At 44.2% G+C, this 14,522-nt stretch overlaps 1 protein-coding gene across 10 annotated transcripts in view; it reads left to right on the top strand.

The window, feature by feature from the left end:
• ANKRD11 (ankyrin repeat domain 11) overlaps positions 1-14,522 on the top strand; it is a 228,049-nt gene that overhangs the window by 192,858 nt on the left and 20,669 nt on the right. For 9 of the 10 annotated variants that reach the window (XM_039503300.1, XM_039503299.1, XM_039503302.1 and 6 more), the window contains 2 exons: positions 11,674-11,844; positions 13,089-13,292. In XM_039503300.1, coding sequence (XP_039359234.1) covers positions 11,674-11,844; positions 13,089-13,292 — 375 coding nt within the window. Of the gene's footprint in view, positions 1-11,013; positions 11,111-11,673; positions 11,845-13,088; positions 13,293-14,522 lie in introns of all 10 variants that reach the window. The other variant, XM_039503307.1, reaches the window with a different exon arrangement.

The raw sequence follows: 14,522 nt of genomic DNA, 5'->3' as shown, positions 1-14,522 counted from the left end.
ACCTTGTATGCCTGTGTCGTCATGTCTAAGCAGTTCAAACAGACGCTTGTGTGTTACAGGGAGCCACATGTTTCTAGGGAATGGGGTGCTGTGCTGCTAAACTGAAGCAGTCTGCCAGTGCAGCTCTGGGTTGGAGTTCTCTTAACCACAAACTGTCAGGCTTCTCAGAATGTACTAAAAAAATGTGTACAAGGTTTTTCGCTGGCATTGCCTTTCTTCCTTCTCCCAGTCCTCCTTTCTCCCTCCCACCTCAGCTAAGGCCTGTGCTTCAACCTGTATTGTGCTAAGCCTACATGCAGAGCTAAACCGACAGCTGAATCTTGAATACCTCCACATGAAACAGCATGTGCTGTGGGACCTCTGGATAGCCACCTACAGCCTTCCAACAGTAAAGGATTTGTACTCTAAATGTGCGTGTGTCTGTGTGTGTTTGTGAGAGAGAGAGAGAGACACACACACACATACACCTGGAATCTAAGCTGGTCACAAGAACCACCTGTGGGCAGATCCTTTTGTTGTCTTAGAAATGTACTCGTGCTTTAGTCTTTCACCTACAGCTCCCAGATTCAGATTTTTAGTTTTGCTGAAGAAATTAAAGTAATTCCCTATCTATATTCTGCAGGCATAGCTGTATTCTGGTTCTGAATTCTTCCTGTTTCTGTGTCTAGCTCCCATTAATGTCAGTGTGACTTCAGTGTCTGCACCAGGAGGAGAACAGAATCCTTGAATTGAACAAAATAGCAAGAGAGGATTGAGGTTTTGTTCTATAGATTCATAGAAAGTTAAAGCCAGGAGCAAATGAGCTGCTTCAAGCATAGGTGAATGGAAGGTGGGATTTGGCTAAGTATGCTTCGCAATTAGTGGGGTAGCAATTTTAATTACAAACGTCTTTCTCTCTCTTAGTGGTGGGTTTTTAACTTGGTCTTATTGCAATTTCTCTGTAAATTAGATTTTGTATTAATGATAAGCATTAGGATTATCAGTGCCACCACTTGCTTTCTTGTTTTCTGCACTCCACTGTACACGCTCTGCATCAGCTCATGCTTCCTTCACATCTGGAAAACAAACTGAAACATGTCTGGATCTTTAAGGTTGTGAAAGAGGATGGTAGTATTGGTGCAATCACATCAAAAAGGACTTACTTTCCAAGCACTCCCTTGCTAAGGCATGTTAGTGTAACATAATCTTCCTCCTTGTTTACTGCAATAGATGCCAAGGGCAAGTCTTGCTCTTCATTCACTGCCATTACTGTAAAGATTTACAAAATAGCATTTCACCAAGTGAGAGGGGCATTTGCAGAAACTACTATAGAGTGAACTTATGCAAACCTTGAGTAAAGGTTTTCTTTATCTGGAGCAGTTCAATAAAACACAGTTGTTGTAGCCCTGTTATGTCTAGGCAGGTCTGGAGCAGGAAGGCCAGTTCAAAGCCTTTGTCTGTTGCTTCATTTATCACTCTGGTAAACTGAACTTTTTTTAAATCAAACTTTCTTGCTTAGATTCAGAATTTGAAACCAAACTGCAAGAGGGTAACAGCACATCCTGTATCCTTTCTAATCAGCTTTCCCCTCCTCCAGTTCTGTTCTTCCTGTTTACATATTTGGTTTCAGGCCACCCTATGGGTCTCACTTCTGCACTCAGTTCACTTTGCCAAAACTCTTCTGGGCAGCAGCAAACAGGCTTAATTAACCCTTTGACTCAAAGCAATGGGGATGTCTGATGAGGGAGGCTGATGTGTTTTGTGCATTGTTTTCCGTGGCAGTAGCTTCTGGCTGTGAAGAGTTTAAATGCCCAGACTAAAAAGAACTTTAATGTGTGTAATGGTTTTTACGTTGGCACTTTCATTTTGCTTGTCAGTTGAAGTTAGTGTGTTTGAGCAGTGTGAGGATTTAGTTCTGCATTTACACTAGATTTCAGTGTATATAAATTCTTAATAATTTGCATTTCAGGTAAGCAATCCAGGCCGCTAGTTAAAAATCTGTATCTTGTAAAACTGTGTTTCTGAGCAGTGCTTTCTTCTGACAACCACATTTAAGGTATCATTCCAGGTTAGTCTAGCTGTCTTGGGAGAGGTACCTTTTGAAGTCTTCTGTGCTGTATTCATTCTTGCTTCATGGTACGTTTGCCTTGGTTGGGCACAGCAACCCAGATAGATTGTAAACTGTCGTCTTGCCTATGCTGTGAAAGCATGTCAGCATGATTCTGCAATGGCAGTGAGAGTGGAAGCTGTATTGTAGCCAGGGCACAAGTGTTTTTGCTGCGTCATCTAACCCCGATCATAGCTGCTATAACGGGGCCAAACCGTGGCTCCTGAGCCACATGTGGCTCTTTTACAGTTAAAATGCGGCTTGCAAAACCCTCCATATTCCCCCCCATTCTCCGCTTACAAGACTGGGTGGGAGGGGCTCGGTGCTTTTGCCCTTGCAGTGGGGTGGTGGAGCTAGGGGCTTCTGCCCAGCGGGGAAGGGAGTTTAGTGGCTTCTACTCTGTGGGAGGCCCCACCACCCTACTGCAGGCAGAAGCTCCAAGCCCTGGCAGGTGCACCCAGCTATCTAACTTCTGAAGATTATCATATGCGGCTCGGAGGGTCGGTACATTTGGCCACCCCGTGTGATCACAATTGTAGCTCTGCTTGTGCCTGGGATCCAGCTCACAGCTCTCAAACCTGAATGGCATTAACCCTAGCAAAAGCTCCACCCTTCTCCTTATGCAGTCAGCACAGGAAATGCAACCTCTGGCCTATTTCCTATACTTCCTCTCAACTGCTTAAAAAGCTCAGATGAACCTCTGTGCTGCAGCAATCAGCAGCTGACCATCTGATCATAATACTGTGCGTTTTTCTACCACCTTTCCTCATCTTAAGGCGGTTGTGCCACTACAGACATTAATGAATAAGCCTGAATGCATTGGGATGGGATATCCTCCTTTAACAGTTAGGGAAACTGAGGCATGGGGCAGTGAAGTGATTTTGCCATGGTCACACAGCAGGTGAGTGACAGATCTGGTGATAAATCCTAGGTCTCCCAACTCCCAGACTTGTGCTTTAATCACAAGATGATTTCCTTCCTGTGAAGGATGTAAGCACAGCATCCACAAGTAATGCAGTTAGCTACATCAAACCCGTCTGTCATACTGCAGCAAGTGAAAGCAAGAGCGCAGCAGTTGTTTTTTGGTTTATTTTTATCCTTGTCAATTGCACGCTTTTAATGTTAAGTGTTCTGTGGAGGAGGAGATTTCTGCCATTGCAGAATTAGTAAGAATTTAGCATTTTCAGTCAAACTTTGCAAGCATTTTTGCAATTTGCGTGCTCATTCTGACAGCCCAGAAACAGCCGAGTAATATTAATGAAAGCATTCCTGTTCTAATTATAAACTCCTTCTGCATGCTCAGGTACAAAATAGCCCTTGAAGACCCACAGCCCTTCTACATTGCTTTGGTTGTATTTTATAGCTGTGGCACAGAGCTGTTGGGTGAGATGTCACTCAACATGACCCCATCAGTGCCCTCTATTATGTCTGTGGCATCAAAGCTGGACCATGGTTACGGTACCTAAGGGATATAGATGTGGCTTTCCTTGCACAACAGAGCATGCTGAGTAGACAAACGCTGATTTCTTACAGCGCTGATGTTTCCAGGTGAAATGCGATTTGCCAAGTCTGCATTTGAATTCCAGCTGTGAAGGCCAATGAGGGACAAAATGCAGAGCTTGCGGGTCATGAAAAAGACTTGCCTGCTGCGGGGCCTGGTGCTATACTGCTGGCCATGCTGCAGTGGGTTCTGTTAAGCTTGGAGGCCAAGGGCTTGTGTGAAAACACCTACCCGTTGAGAGAGGCAGCTGCCACAGGGCACCTGAGCAGTGGGAATATGAAGCTCTGTAATGTGTTCACATCAGGAAGGATAAACTGCTTAGTAGCCTTAGCTCATGGCACTATCTAGGCCAAAGCATTTTCTTGGTGTAAGTTTATTTTTAATTTTACTTCAAGCCATAGAGAAACCATCCATTTTTCAATGATCTGATTTGATTCTTCAGCTTTGTCACTACTGTCAGGGAGAATGACGTGTGGTTTTAGTCTAATTAAAGTGGAATTCTCCTTCAGCACATAAATTTCCCGAGTCTGTACATAAAATGCAGGGTTTATTGTAAGGGGAGAGACTCCTTGATATGGAACAGCCATTTTTGAAACCTAATACTTTTGTCAGGGAATCAAGATGCACGCGGTCAGTGATAGCAGAATAATCATCAAGCACAGACATTTCACCGTGGGTGCAACGAATGGTGCCCTTCTCTGGTGGATGGTGTGGAGAGAGACAGACGTTTTCAGCGAAGGATTGGAAGAGGAAGCTGCACAGCTACCCCTCACCCATGCCAAAAGGCTAAGTCTTGCCATGTAGATAAGAGGTGAAAGAGTAGAAGAAAAAAATGTCCAGTAAAGGTTGTTCATAGCTCACCCTAGTGGTGAGTACTAGGAGCAGCATTCAATATATTTAACAGCGACTTAGAAGACAAGATGAATAGAAAAGGTTGTGCTGACAACACGAACTATTTAGCTAAATCAAGGCTAAGGGCTGGACAGAGCTGGATAATTGGGCACATGATAGCAAACAAATACAACCCGATTGTGCAGGAACACTGAATGGAAAGAGCTCTGTACAGTCTGTGCACATGCTGGGTTCTGAAATGGTGGTAACGTCTCAAGGAGAGAGTGAGGTGCTGTTTGTTGGGTCAGCTCAGTGCACAGTCCTGGCCAAACAATGCATCTGTCGCTCCCAACTGGTACCTTTTTTGTGAAAGCAGATCTGGCTGGTCACTCACACGGCAGTGTTGAGGTTTGAACTGAAGGACAAGTCCAGCTCTGCCCTTGTGTTTGATGCATGCTCTTTTGTTTTACAAGTATGCCAAGGCTATCTAATTTACTTGGCTCTTTTGAGGATATGTAAGGCCTTGAACTGCACCAAATGGCCTCTCTGTGTTTGCACACTTAGAGTTTGTGAATCCACTTTGATAAAAATTAAACTTTTCAATGAAAAAACAAAATTGAATAAACGGATTTATCCGGTTTAGCCCCTCCAAAAAGATCTACCAGAAGTAGAAAAAATGCAGATGGGGGTAATACATTAATAGAGACATCAGGAGTGAGGCTCCGCATGCCAGGAGAGTGTAAAAGATTGAGACTGTTCATTTTGAAAAGGAAAATAGGAGGATAGGACAGAGGTGTATGCCCTGACTGGCAGAGAAGCCAGTATCCCAGTCAGTGCCCCAGGTACCCTTTGCCACAATGCAAGGACCAAGGGACAATGAAATAAGTAGGCAGCAAACTTCAAACTGATATAAGGAAATACTTTCTTATATAATGTATAACCAACCTACTGAGCTAGTTACCACAGGCTGTAATTGACGTAAACAGCTCACGATTCATGAAAGGGCAATACAGTAAGAACAGGAATGGCATCTGCAGTTACACACTAACTAACTAACTAACATGAGGCTGGTTAACCCCAGTGTTTCAGGGCATAATCTGATGGCAGGATTCAAGAAAAATTAAGTTCACTTAGAGAGAGCGAATACCTTACTGTGAGGCCCAAGTGGTGTCCAGCCTCAAGCAGGACTGTTGGCCAGTTACAGTGTGGCAGATCCTGTGTTCCTAGAATACAGAAACACTTCCTAGCTACCGTGAAGCTGGGCCATCTTCTGTTTGTTTGTTCAAACCCCTCCACTGTGCAGTGCAAGCTGAGTGAAAAGAGAATACAGTGAGAGCAAAGAATGAATCTCTATCAGGAACATTTTTCTTAATTAAAATGATGGAGTGAGGAAAGTCCTGCATGGCCTATCTCATACCAGCTGGAGTCATTAGCTGGGTGAATCCGACCCAGAACCACTTTGACCTTTCGTGTCATATTTGATGCAATACCAACTTTGCATGTAAAAACTATAATTTCAGCCAGACAAGTGACCCTGTAGTCCATGCTCAAAGAGGGGCTGGCTCAGTTCCCAGGCCTGGTCTCTTGTTCCCTGGGCTAACAGAAACCAGGAGCATCATGAAGGTGGCAGTGCCTGCTGCTGAACAGTTTGTGTGAAATGAGTGGTTGGTTTCAGGTGTCCCTCTCACAGAAAGTGCTATACAAGTTAGCACCATTGTTGCATTCAGCAGAGTCTGCAGGGTTAAGAGGATGGTCATTTCTGGGAGTTTATCCTTCTTGGTCAAGGTTGAGGGATGTTGGCACAGAGGAAGCTTATGCCACTGATGCTCATGCTTTTTCTCCTATTCTGAGGATAGAATGGAAGACTCATTTCCAGGGCTGTCAGATCAGCACTCTTCACTAAAAAACCCAAACAAAAACACTTGAAAACCTTGTCTGAAGGAGGAAAGATTTAGAAATCTCTCTGCTTTTGTGTCCGATATGCATACGTGACACACAACAACTCCTTTATAACATAGCCAGGACAGAAATCTCTAAGTACAGAAACTGCAGACATACAGAAATCTCTAGTTCCTATTGCATCTTTAAATAATTCCATCATAGTATGTCTCATAATCTAAGCAACTTTATAATGTCCCCTTAAAAAGTAGAAGCAGGTGTGTTTTTACCAAATCTTCTGATATATAGATGGCCACACAAGCTTGTCAAACACTCCTGGCTGTTGCTACCTCCTCACCAGCTCACTGCTACGTCCCAGCTTGGAGATTTTTCTCAGGAACTGTTCTTGAGAGCTGAAAACCATCTTACCTCTTCCTAGGAACTCCTAAATAGTCTGTGATCATAGAATAGAATAGCTGTCTGTAATGACAGAGTGGGTCTGGTTTACTTTGCTTCTTCGGTTGTGTCTAGGTAGTTTTGTTCCATAAGGAAGTGATAGTTGAATGGACAGTTATGACATTTTACCACCCAACTCACCTGCAGCTCATCTTACTGGTTAAGCTGTCACTCCAAAGACACCATGCTGAGAAAACATGTTCCTTACATATGTGTTCAGACTCCTTTCTGAGACTTCTCCTTCCAGTCAACATGGGCTCTGCTTTCACCATTACTATTGGGAAGAGTATTACACTGGTTGGATATATTTAATAATGAGCAGCGCTTAAACTACAAACATCATATATTTGCTGATTGCCATGCAAGGTGCATCATTCTCTTCTGTGGCGCTCCAAAAGAGCATATGTGTTGTGATGTGTAGACCCAGTGGGATGGGTTAGATAGATACGATATGTTTTGCTTCATGGATTGGTCTCAATGCTTTCGTATGGCCTGATGGTCAGAATCCAAACAGGCTGGAAATGATTGCATTGGTTTGACATTTATCGCTATTTCCAGGGTGGTATGAAAAGCCTAACCTGTTATCTCCTAGTTACTGCTTGCAGTATAATTCTAATGTTAATCATTTTTGCACCAAAGGTTTCCAGTGCATCCCTTCCTAGTAGCAGACTTTGCACCTGGAACATGCCAAGCCAGGGTTAGCAAGGTAATTTTAGTAATAATTTATAATCTAAAAACCTTTCAGTTTTTCAACAGTTTTCCATTTCCAGAATCCCTTGCTACCCTCCAGATAAACAATCTAATTTGGCTTGGGATACATTACAGGGAATCGTGTTATATAACATAGGTTATTCTTGGATCACCACCACTAGAAGTACACTGGCATACACAGCATTAGTGATGCAACAATCTCCTCTGTGTTTGAGTGGATCAAAATGTCGTTGAGCTACATAGAGAGAAATCAGTAGTTAGTATCTGAACATAGCCCCGTTAGAAAGTGGAGAATTTAAACAGATGATTTTGTATTTAAATCTGATCTTGTAAACTCTGTGATGAACGCAAGACAGGTGATCCATTCCTCCAGCCACTACAAACGCTTCATATTGATTTGCTGGGAACCCCAGTCTTTTCATTACCATTTTTTTGAACATTTAGTGATTGTGGGTTGGTGTTACACTGGGTCGGACAGCAAAGTTAAAAAATAAGAGAAACGTCTCAATTTCTAATTGATTCATAACTCTCAACACGGCATGAGTGAGGAACATACAGTGTTTGAGTCTGTCAAAGATGGTTCAGGTACTATGTGGCAACTTTTTAATTTAAAGGGACATGCCAACATACAAATCACATTTTTTCACCTACTATTGTTGTAAGGGACATTTAATATGGCTGTAACTGAAAAAAAGATTGGAAAATATTTCTGTATTTTTCCAGTTTATTTGTTTTTGCCTAGTCATTTTCACTCATTCTCCTGTACAGGTTAGCTGGCCAATCAGTTTCCCTTGTTGTTTTTGTGACTGGTTTATATAGCAACAGAGGAGAGAGAATGAGACTTTACAGACAGGAAAATGTGATTGTAAAACCACAAAAATCAGCAAAGGGACTTGGGGCAGAGTCCCAAGGAAAATGACTTGTAACTCACTTTTGGAAATTGCCTAGATTAAGTTGACAGAGTCCTTTTAAATCTAAACAAGACAAACCGATCACGGGCAACATGATGGGTTAAAGAACTAGCATTTCATCTGAGTTCGCACTGATGGATAGTTCTGGGGATCTCACTCGAGTTTGATGTGGACACTGTTCCTATCCAAAAGTCACAGACTAGTTAGGAAGAGTTAAGCTGGTGGTCTGCGCGGGTTAGGAGGGAAGTGCACTGGCAAAGCTGTGCAGGGAAGGCTGTATGGTCTCACGAGAGCTTCCACAGAAAGCTTGACCCTGCTGCACTCTCTGGGCATAATGGAAGCTGGCCTAGGCCCTCACTAATGCTTGGCTTTTTGCTAATGCTACTCGAATTAGACAAATCTAATGCCTTAGAAAATATTTGATAGAGATATTACAAACCGCTATGTGTAAGTCTCTCAGCTATTCCACTGGAAACCCACTTTGACTCCCACTTCCTGCTCTTGGTTCTCTGCTTCAAGATTCTGCATCTCCAGCTCTGTCCCTGTGGCCAAAGAGAACTGGGCAGGACACTGTAATATCCCCATTCTTTTCTGGTCTGTTGAGAAACCCCCTGGACCCAGGTTTCTTGCACGGAATTGCAGACCACTTAATGGTTTGTAACCCTGTTTTTGAGGGTGTTAGCAACCCTCATCCAGCTTGTTGGGTGGGAGGGAAATCTCATAATAAACTACAATGCTAAGATTCTTGGGGAGTCATCTGGCAGAGAGCTGGTATAGGGTGAAGTCTCAAAGTATTTTAAAACAATTAAATTTAAATAAAGGTGCTGAGGTAGATATGTCGGGGGACTCCTATCCTTGTGTAACAGGATACTTCCCAACTTGCTATGTTAGACACCCACCGCCCCCCTCAGATTCCACTACAACTTCTGTGGGGTTATCCCCTACTGGCTAGCACTGCCTCCCGGGGTATTGCTGGCCAGCCAGCTGCAAGAGTTAAGGGTATTTCCATACTTAAAAAGACTTTTCCCCCAAGTGAACACGGTCGGCTAAATAGTGCAGGTTCTATTTAACCAGCAAAGCTGTGGGCAATTCATCAGGGGCTTTACATTTTTATTTCAAGACTACAGTGCAACTAAGCACTTTTTCAGTGCTCAGATTTCTGAAGCAGAATCTCACTAGCATGAACTCAACATAAAATTATAGGACAGTTTGTGAGGATACAGCTGTGGGAACCATTCGTCGGCATCTACCAGGTATTTGATAGGTGTTATCTGCTTTTTCTATAAATGGGCCTTTCAGAATTCAGCTTAGATCATACATGTACAGCACTTCTTAGAATTAGTTTTAAATCACTGAAATACATTTAATGTTTGGATTGTTTATAGGGATGTGTGGACAGGGCTGCCAAGAGCGGGTTTGGGCCCTGGTGAAAATTTTTTTTCGGGCCCCCCAGCAAGGGCGGACCAGCTAAACAGGGCCAACGAAGCCGGGCCCCCTTCCGGACCGCTGGGCCCCGATCATTTGTACCGGCTTCCCCCCTCTCGTCGGCCCTGTGTCCCTGTCTTCTCTCCTTTACCTTGTGTTTTTGTTCTTGCACTGTGGATCTAGGACAGTGCTGGAGTTTGTTTTGGTTTTGTGGGAGTTTATTTTGGTATTTCTCTCTGTGGAATTGGTGTGTCTTTGTGTTGCTATCTATTTTATTCTTTTTGACAGAAATTAAATAAAACCAGCTGGGACATCTCGGCCAGACAAACCTAATTTTTATTTCTTAAACTCTCTCGTTGAGATCATAAACTCAAACCCCACCCCTCTGTCTGAGGGACTTGCAGTGCCTTGCCTGCTGCTCTGCAGAGCCAACAGAGAGCACAGTCAGACTTGTGCCATCTCAGAGGTCTGCTAACAGGAGGAGTGTCAGTACAGGACGGGGAAGTGAACAGGAGTAAGTGTTAATTCTGAGTGTATGGGGGAAAGATCAGTGTTTCCTAAGGGGAAATCAGAAAACTGCTGAAGAGAAGCTGCATATTCAGGAAGGTGCAGTGTACATCTGAGCTGAAAGAAGCAAGAGTGAGGTAGCAAATCCCATCATACTTTTAGGGTCTAGTTCTCACTGGCTATCTCTAGGCTGTAACGCTGGCTGGTGAGAGCAGTGATGGGCGATGTGGGGAGAAGCCTGGGTTTGGCATTGTTCCCACACACATTGTAGGTCACAAACAAACGTTGGCTCTGGGCAGCACCCTCATTCCTCCCAGCAGGAGTTGTCTGCAGCTAGACCAGTTAGTTACTGGGAGCAAAAAACTGTTCTTAAGAGTTTCTTCCCTCCTTATTGGTTGGTTTCATAGAGGTAGGTAGGGGAAGGGACCCAGCTGAATAAGCACTGCAGCAGGAGAAGGTACCTGCGGTGATGCAGGAACGTGCTGTAAATGGGAAGTCGGCCAGGGAGACGGACAGTCTGCTGTAACCTTGGAAGGAGGGCATCCGCCAGGCAGTGTTTACACACACTGTATCATGGGGCTTGACGTGATATTTTGTAACGGTTCCGGTGATGAGTACAGGACCTGCCCTAGCTGAAGGGGATGAGATGGCGACATTTCAGAGTTGTTACAATGTATCTTGTTAGCACTTTCTGTTGCTGCTTTTAGATGCCTCCAGTTCAGTCCATGCTGTGGTGGTGTAAGGCTGGTACGCTCCTCGAAGCACCATGGCATGAAATGGAGGTTCCTAGAAGCAAGATGGAAGGTACAGTACTGAGAGTTGGCCTCCGTGTGCGTTCATTCTCTCCCCCTCCTGTGCTGCTGTTTAGGGAGGGTGGGGGAAAGAGAATCTAAACCAAAAAAAAAACCAGTTAGGAAATGGCCAACCTGCCAGCAAAGTGACCTACAGCAGGCAATGCTGAGGTCAGGTGTCCCCCACTCGGCAATATTCCACGGTACGGAGGTGTTGCGGGGCTCTCCGGCACCCAGTGAGGTGTGTGCTTCAGTGCCATGGCTTTTAGCGGTTCTGAATGAGCATCAGTGCTGGCAAAGGCCAGTGCTTCTAACCAGGTTTGTTCAGCAGTGGTTTCATTATACTCTGTAAGACACCGACAAGAGTTATCAGACGCAATGATCCGGCTTAACCATCTCAGTGTAAAATGATAGTTGTTGCTCTACATTTACATCCGCCACACGAAGAAGACGACTGACATGAATGGGGAAAGCTATTATTAGCACTTGTCTGAAAAATGATTGTGAATTTCAGTTGTGGAAATGTCTGTAGCATGAAACCTTCCCCTTCCCTTTCTGTCTCTGACTGCATCACAGAAAAGCAGGGTCCAGAACGGAAGAGGATTAAAAAGGAGCCTGCCACTAGGAAACCTGGCTTGCTGTTTGGAATGGGGCTGTCAGGAATCAGGGCTGGTTACCCACTCTCTGAGCGCCAGCAAGTCGCCCTTCTTATGCAGATGACAGCAGAAGAATCTGCAAATAGCCCAGGTGAGAGCTGAAAGTGAGGTGTGGGTGGATGAGTCTGAGCTCATATTGAATGGGACTTGGTATGCTTCTGCTTATTCATAAACAACCACCATGGTCACAAAATAGACATGGGGGAGCATGTGTACCAGTGGTGTCTACCTGGCACCCAGGACATGTTTTTTAAGGTTGGTAGCATAATTCTTCTGCCTCCAGACTACAGTACGAGAGTCTGGAAATGAATTTAAGGAATGCAAATGCTTCACTCCTGCCAAATATTCCATCTTCACCTAATATCACTTAATGCAAGCGACAGCTCCCTACCCCAATTTAGGCAAATGTCCCTTTATTGCATTCTGAAATGATAATATAATGTTGGACAGATAGGTGCAGAAAACATTAGATGCTGTTTAGTTAGCACTAAAGATCTCAGAACTAATTTAGTTACCGGGAGCATTAGCATATGTCAGAGCTCCAAGTTTTCTGTTAGGTTAATATGTTGATTGAATAATAAGATGTTTTTGTGAGTAAAAGGAAGAACATGATTATCTCTGGGATTCTTAAATGCTCCTTCTTATGTAAGAGAACTAGACTCTGCTACCCATGGTGTATTGTAATTTTAGATATAATGTAGTAAATGTTTTTAACATGGAATTAATATTTCAATATACTGTAGTAAGTATCTGTTGCCAATATGGTCTCCTGTGGGGTTTTATATGTGTTATATGATCTGTCTGTGTATCCTTCTGTCTTACATACAGAACGGTGGAGTATCTAGGGACCTTATTTTTGTTGCTGTCATTCTTAATGTGAATCTAGTTTCAAGTCACTCTCACTTGATAGTAAGTGAATTTCCGAATATTCAGGGCTTCTCTCAAGAAGTGTGTGAACTATCCTTCCAGGCAGTTAGCCCCTCACATGCACATGGGGAAGATCACCTTGTCACTTCCCTTTGGAAGTAAGACTTTCGGGTACGAGCAGACACTTTGCCCTCTCTGAAATCATAGGATTGTCTATAATCTGTACAAGGGTTACTACACCCTTCTCCAGTCTGTGCTTCAGCACAGCCTACAATTTATATCTGTATTATACATACACAGGCTTTCCTCTGTCTCCACATCTGGTTCAGAGGATCAGTTACCTCTGAGTGCCTTGCAGCCAGTGCTTCAGTGCAGCTGCTGGATTAAAAGTATTGCAACAGCTCCCTCTGAGGGCTCTGGTTTTCCTTCAAAGTGCAGTTCTTCACCGTATTTCTCTTCTCCATGCAGTAGATACAACACCAAAGCATCCCTCTCAGTCTACAGTGTGTCAGAAGGGAACTCCTAACTCTGCCTCCAAAACCAAAGATAAAGTAAATAAGAGAAATGAGCGTGGAGAGACTCGGCTGCACAGAGCTGCCATCCGAGGAGATGCCCGGCGCATCAAGGAACTCATCATTGAGGGCGCAGATGTCAACGTTAAAGACTTCGCAGGTAGCAAGTCCGGCTGCAGTTCAGTGATCTGTATTAATAAGCCAGGAGCCCAAAGTGCAGTCAGTGGTTTTGTATGTGCCCAGTATCTCACCTTGCCTTTAATAAATATAGGAATAGCCAGGCCAATGAGACCATGAGTCCCTTGAGTCCAGCATTCCATCTCTAGACTGACAGTGGCCAGGACCAGACACTGTAATGGACAGTTGTAGAATGACCTGTGCGTAGGAAACTTTTCTAACCCCAGGCACTTATGCCTTGTGGCATGAACCATGAGCTTAGGGCAGTGCAATGGAATGGAGAGTCTCAGCATGAGGTGTGAGCAATTTCCATCCAGATGAGGATGGAGCCTTGCAGACTGAGATCCGTAGTCCTTGCAAGTCTTAGATCCTCTTGAAAGATGAGGGCAGGTGCAGTGATTTGCTTCATTTATCATTCAGTGTGACCCAGCAAAGCCCTCAGACAGGTGAATTATTATAGGTAGAGCTTGTGACAACGTCTGTAGTTAAGCTTGCCCAACACTTTCTAATATAAGATCCTGTGTTCAGTTACTTATTATAACTTAGTCAAATGAGAGCCATTTGTGCTGAAATTCTCCCTGTCAGGTGTTTGCCTTAGGCTGGGTTTTGTTTTTTTGTTTTGTTTTTTTATTTTAAGTTCAGCTGTTTTCAAGAATGAGATTTGGGGAAAATACATTTTGCTATCCCTGTGTAAAACTGCCCAAGTTAGGCCATGTTATAAGTCTGAAAAATCTCAATTTGGACATGCAATTAGATTAGAGTTTGGCCGCTGAATTCTGAGACAATTCCACCTGTACTGAGCATGCTCCATCCCATGATTGCAGAGGTAGAGCAGGACTCTTTCTGCAATTGCTCCTTCAAGCTTTTCGGAGTCAACTGTGGCACCAGAGCTGAGAACAGGGAGCCTGTTTTTCCGTGCTCTCAGTATTCCCTCTGCTGGTGCCCAGGCAGCGAGGAGGAGGAACCTGTCTGTCCCAAATGCAATAAACAGAAATTCACAGAAGCCTGTGACCTGTCCCTGACTTTCACTAAAAATAACTGTGACAAAATGGTGCTGACGGTGGGGAGGGCTGAAGCCTGAGTATGAGAGCTTGAGCCCCACTGCGGAAGGAAGAGGTCCAACACTCCTCACCCCTGGAGGCTGGGAGCTCCAGTGTCCGTCCCGGTGGCTCAGAACCGCGGTGGCCGCCTGCGGGATCTGGGAGCTCTGGCC

Source organism: Mauremys reevesii, linkage group 16, assembly GCF_016161935.1.
Source record: "Mauremys reevesii isolate NIE-2019 linkage group 16, ASM1616193v1, whole genome shotgun sequence".
Taxonomy (NCBI): Eukaryota; Metazoa; Chordata; order Testudines; family Geoemydidae; genus Mauremys; species Mauremys reevesii.
This window is presented reverse-complemented; position numbering and strand designations above follow the sequence as displayed.